This window comes from Embiotoca jacksoni, unplaced genomic scaffold (assembly GCF_022577435.1).
Source record: "Embiotoca jacksoni isolate LCO1_2020_lvr unplaced genomic scaffold, fEmbJac1.0.p SCAF_12, whole genome shotgun sequence".
NCBI classification, from domain to species: domain Eukaryota; kingdom Metazoa; phylum Chordata; class Actinopteri; family Embiotocidae; genus Embiotoca; species Embiotoca jacksoni.
In genome coordinates, this window is record NW_027185252.1 from 6,936,768 (window position 1) to 6,942,767 (window position 6,000).

General features: G+C 41.2%; 1 protein-coding gene across 2 annotated transcripts in view; it reads right to left on the reverse strand.

The window, feature by feature from the left end:
- rgs7a (regulator of G protein signaling 7a) overlaps positions 1-5,528 on the reverse strand; it is a 47,547-nt gene extending 42,019 nt beyond the window's left edge. The window contains exons 1-2 of one of the 2 annotated variants that reach the window (XM_069144476.1): positions 5,347-5,528; positions 4,238-4,356 (exon numbers count right to left, since the gene is read on the reverse strand). In XM_069144476.1, coding sequence (XP_069000577.1) covers positions 4,238-4,315 — 78 coding nt within the window. In that variant the 5' untranslated portion in view covers positions 4,316-4,356; positions 5,347-5,528. The remainder of the gene's footprint in view (positions 1-4,237; positions 4,357-5,346) is intronic. The other variant, XM_069144475.1, reaches the window with a different exon arrangement.
- Between the last annotated feature and the right edge of the window lie 472 nt (positions 5,529-6,000).

A 6,000-nucleotide genomic window follows, 5' to 3' on the forward strand; every position in this document is an offset into this window, starting at 1 on the left:
AAAGGAATTAGATAGAAAACTCATTTTAATTATACTTTAAATTATACTTTATAGAAGATTGTATATTCTCGTATTGTTTGGCTGTAAATATCCAGTCTTATTGTGTATTTACTGTACTATAATGTGGGGAAATGTGCTGAACCAAGGAGATCTGCAGACTCATACATTCTTTTGGTATCATTGTTATGTGGAGAAAAGACGACACCAAGGACCAATTACCTCAAAATGGACAGTATCAACATTTATATATGCAGAAAAATGTAAACAGTAGTCTCCTGTATTGACTGAACATAACTAATAGCAGCGTTCCCTGTGCTCAGTGGTGAAAAATAGAACAGAAAATAAAATAAATATACTGTATAGGATTAATGGCTCAACACAGAGATAAAAGCCAAACTGGCTGCTGGAAGAACAATTACTGGATACCCATCGGCAGCTCAGATGTAAATAAGAGTGGGCTGGTGCCTCAGCTGTCAGATACTACACCACAGAGAAAGATCAGACTCCAATTTACAGGAAGGAAAACAGTAATCTTAACAATTTATCTAATCGTGAATGGAATCCTCAAAAATATTGTTGTTAAGCAAGGCCGCTTATTTGAGTTATTTTCAAGATTCAGGTGATATTAACTCTTCTTTTTGCAAAACTCCTCTGAGAAATACAGCTGCAAGTAAAAAATTGTAACTTTAATTATCACATTTCTAGCCAAATAACTGGAAATGAACTCTTTTGTTGCACTGATTGAAACGCTCTGGTAATTCTATGTTGTGGGAGAAGCAATGGTAAATTTTCCCATTCTAAATATTTCGCATTTTCTCTCGTGAGACAGAAAACGTGCACCGTAGAGCAGCCAAATTGCTGCACCATACATACTGCACTTTAAATCTGACAATTTGAATATACAATATATCACTGCTTTTTTTTCCTGCTTACCGCTCACTTAATGAAATAACACACACATGCTCACGCAGACGCATCAATACAAAGACACACACACACAAAGCGCCGGCTGATGAGAGAAGATGTTCCCTCCTCATGCTGAGTGGCGATGAACCAGAGCTGTTTTCGGCTTGCATAAAAAATTCAGGACTCTCTCTTAGCAACATTTGCCCTACATACAAGCACACACAGATGCTCTCGCATGCATCACAGCATTATTGATGGTGCACACATGTGAGGAGGCATGAAAAAACACACATATAGCATCCACTCAGGTACATTTAGCGGTATAGGCCCTATGGTTCATGTGTGAAGGTTTTACATTGCAAGTAATGATCCATACCTTCAGACACGCAGTGCTTATCACTCGAAACCCACTATTGAGCACTCTATTGGCATTTCATGACGTACTGGAGGGGTTCTGACATAGTACTTGTTAATGCCTTCCTTCAATTCATATAGTGGAAGATGGCATTTTCAGGGTCACCAGCGACTGTTGCCGATTAATCAGTTCATCACAAAGCGTTGCTGTGTGTGTTTGCACGTCTTTCTTCACGTGTACCTGTTTAAATGCTGTGTCTGTGCATTTACATTTTCAGTACATCTGTACATGCAATTAAGTACGGTGCCTGTGTGCATGCGTCCTTGAAGGAAACAGACACGTCTCCACAACAAGCAGGTCAACACCTCAGCTCAGCCATCCATTTTCATTAGACGTTAATGACAGGAGTGGAGGAGTGGATGAGTGGAGGAGTGGACGAGCCAGCGAGAAAGAAAGATTGAGAGAGTGAAAGGATAACATTGAGAGAGTGATAGGATATAGCTGTGCTCCCTGTGGAAGGACTATCAAACCACTATCTGCTGTCCTCAACCATAAAACTCCCTCTGCTCCTATTACATAATCCTTCCACTACTATATACTACAAGCACATTGTCAACTTGTAGATGGGGCCAGTTGCTCTCTATCAAAATTGTATACAGCATTTCCACTATGTATTTAATATATTGACGTACAAGAGGTCTGAACAGCGGAACAGAACAACAAAAAAAGCGTGTTTTCCACTTGAGAATTTCAGCTCATCTTAGTGCGGTCCAGTCATTGTGGGTTGCAACACCTCTGCCGAACCACCTCCATCTGAAAGGCCTTTGGGACACCTGTACAGCCAGGCGGCATCTACACGTCTACAGACAGCACTCTCCCAGTAGCAGTTTGAGTTAAACCCATTCCAGAAACACGATTTCATCCTTGCTGCCTTCACCATGTTCTTTCAGTCTGCAGTGTATCTAGGTCAGGTCAGTGTACAGAGACAAGCTGTGGCCATGTGTGGTCAAGGAGTGAGAAGGGATGGCATTATGAGTAAGATCGTAATCTAACCAAATGTTTCAGAACAAACTAGTCTAAAAGTCATTATTGCGTAAAAAAAGAAAAGAAGAAGAAAAGAAGTAAGTTTAGTTGCTGAATATAAAAGCTGCAGAGTAAACCCACAGGCTGAAGGTATTCTGCTCATTTGCATACTTGGTTCAACAGATCCTTCATAGAATAATTGAAAAAGTAGGGCTTCCAGATCAATAGCGGAAGAATGGAGGAGACATCACACTGGGCTGCACTGCAAATTAGCTCGGGCTATAAACACTGTGGTGTGTAGCATCTGTTCATACTTCATACTCGTTCCAATACATGTACACATTAAATAAACTGTAACGGAATAAGATGGAATAACCTCAAGTCAATATTTGATGCACTTGTACAGAATGCAACCAGTTTTCCATGCTTTGGCATATTTTGATAGTGTGTCGTGTTAGAAAGAAATTTTAATAACAGACTTCCTCCACTGTCTCCACAAATAAAACTGACAAAACTCGTCGCATTCATCCATCTCCATTATCATCCATATTTGACCTACTTAACGAACAATCTAGATTCTGAGTCTGTCGTCTCACTTTGGGAAGATCCTGACAATTGTGACTTATGAAATAGCCAGCACTCCTTTCTGCTGCAAACATCACAACACTTCCAGCAACTCTCGTCCCACACTGCTAGTAATATTGCCTAACGTGCTGTGCTCGCTATAAAAGACCGTCAATCTATGATTTCATGCTAAGCGTATCCTATTCCTGGTGTGCAGAAGCTGTCGCAGATAGAAATGGAGAATTTGCTGATGGCTGGAGAGAATGAAATGAAGACATTCGCTCAATGTTTGAGAAAATGATCACTTCATTACATCTGAGAGTGAAGTAAAACAGGCATTGATATGTTAATGTGCATACAGGTGTTGTTGTAGATGCTTAATAAATTTTGAGGTCACTATAATTTGAAATGGAGTTGGATTTTGTTTACAAGAAATGTAACCTGCAGCAGCTAAAATAGATGTGAAAAAATAGCAGTGCCACCGGGGAACAGAATCCTCTCCGCATGGTGGCAAAAGCAATTTTCTAAATGGCTTATTTGTAGGTTAATCTTAAATTTAGCGTCTCTGTTTTTGTCCGGAGCAAAGAAACGATCTCAGCTAAATAAAAGCACACAAGGAGCTGAACACATGTCCTTGTATATGTATATTTTACATCAAGAGTGTTAAAGTTTCAAAAAGGCACTATAACTGGACCTCAAGCGTTGAAATATACAAGTGTTATCTTCGCCGCGGATTATTATTTCATTAATCTCTTTAATGTTATAGCAGTAGTGGATTAAGGTGTCTCAGCATTGGTCCATTTCACTCCCTAACCTTTCCATAATTCTCTAATGTACAAACAGATTTAACATTGAAGAACTATACCGGCAGTGTTATGAACAACGGTTAAAAATCCCTCTGCTTCGTTCTCGTTCCATTAATGTCAGTCAGTAAAAAAAAAAAAAAAAAAAAAAAAAAAAAAAAAAAAAAAAAAAACATCGTCCAACATGTTTAAAGCTGATGCTGTCTCTGGAAAATGTGTCCGTGCATGCCAGGGTGTCGTGCCTTATGTGTAGGTTAGGTTAGGTAGTTACTTTATTAATCCCCGAGGGGAATTTTTTGTTTTTTTTAAATCATTCTCACTGCATGTAATGTATGTTGTGAGAGAAAGATTGCATGTTCTATCCATGCGCTCATCAAGCATCATAACCCTAAATCAACCGTGGCACAAGAACACTGTCTTGCCATCAGTATTAGCAATTTCCATCGCACAGCTCATCGTCAAGTAAATTGATGCATGAGAGACACACACGTTTACGCTCTCTTTCACACACATACACACGCACACGCACGCACGCACACACACACACACACACACACACACAGACTAAAAATAGCAGCTGCCTTACCTTTCTGTACACTATCATGTTGGGGGACTCATCCGCCACCCCATTGGTCCCCTGCCCACTGCTGTTGGTCTGTGCCATGATCCAGTGAGTGAATCTGTCACAGGAAATGTCAGGTGCTCCTGTTGCAGACAGAAAGGATATTTGGGTCCATGAGTAAAAAAAAAAAAAAAAAACCCACTGGAGCCTAAATGTGACTCGTCCTTACCTTTTCTAAAAATAAATCAATTTACGTGACATGTGGTTTAAATCATGTTTCAACATAGTTGACATTTCCACATGGAACAGATGTGCACAGCCCTGTTTCGGCTACACGTGTTCACATTTCACAAGGTCCTGACAAGGGCGTTGTTTTAAGAAAGGTGGCTGATTTTGCACAAGGTGCGGCACAATGCAAATTCCCAGTGAATGGGACAAAAGTTCAAATTGGAAAGCAATGAGGGGTACCATGCAGGACTAACCCACTACCACTCTCTTCTTATTTGGATTCAGTGTGCACCAGTGTCTGAAATAGCAATAACCCTTTATTGTTTGTTGACATCAGAGGAATCTTCACGCCCTCCTACCTACCTATACATCCACTGTGGACGTATTCTAAGATTGCAAAAAATAAGATGAGGTGAAACCCCGGACCGGCAGATGCAGTAAAACAACACACCGTCCCTGGAAGAGGTGGGCTACTCCACAATGCAGCTTAGATACATTCAATCGGGCAGAGCAGCCATGGTCAAAAAAATGTGTAAGACTGTGCAACGGCTATCGTATGCGCGTTACAGCTTCATCCTTCTTTCGACACCTACACGACATCCTTGGGAGGTTTAGTCTGCAAAAAAAAAAAATAGCCTATAGCATTCAAACAGCGAAGTCATGTAACCTACTCTTAACATGAGGCCGTTAGCTATACTACACTGTGCTTTTTTTTCTTACCACAAAGCCACTGGCCGTTTCAGCACCTTGGACAGTTAACGCAAAACGCCCGCGTCCGTTATCGTCTCCTTCTTAAGTCACGAACGGCGCGTAAATACACAGAAAAGAACAGCCACATCGGTCACCGGAGGGGAAGCAGGAGAGGAGGAGTGGGCTGGGGGGGGGGGGGGAGGTGGGGGTCTTACCTGGAAAAAACACGCAGACCGCTTTGGACTCCTGAATCCTCGCAGGGGTGGAAGCCTGGTCCTTCGCGTTCAGTATGTCAACTGGCAGACATAGGAATGCGAGGGGTATTCATTGGCGAGGCGTTCGGTGGACACTCGGTGTGGTACAGCTCTCAATCTCTCCTCTCCTCTTCTCCAAACGTTGCTCTGAAGCGCGGGCGCGTTGCCTCGGAGCGCCGTGAACGCGCATCGATCTACGACCAATCGCGTGTGAGGAATAAATTACAACCCGTTTTGGAGACATACTGCTATTTTTTTTTTTTTTTTTTTTTTTTTTTCCTGTTCAAATTGTGCTGCTATGCACTGCAGTGATATGCTCGTTCTGAAAGCTGGGTCAAGAAAAAAAAAAAAAAAAAATGGACCAGCAGCGTATTAATATTTTAACACTTGCAAGCTATATCAGAGGTCAGGAGGACACTATGTAGCACAGATTTCTTTGTCAATCTTTTTTTTTTTTTTTTTTTTTTTTTTTTTACTAAGAGAAGAAACTCTCCTTCAGCCTGAAGGACAATGCTGTTGTCCCTGTTGAACGTAATTATATGGGCTACTTAAGACTTGTTTGCCAGTGAAAAGTAACTTTACCCTGGTACTATAAAGTTATGATGTCCTCATGCT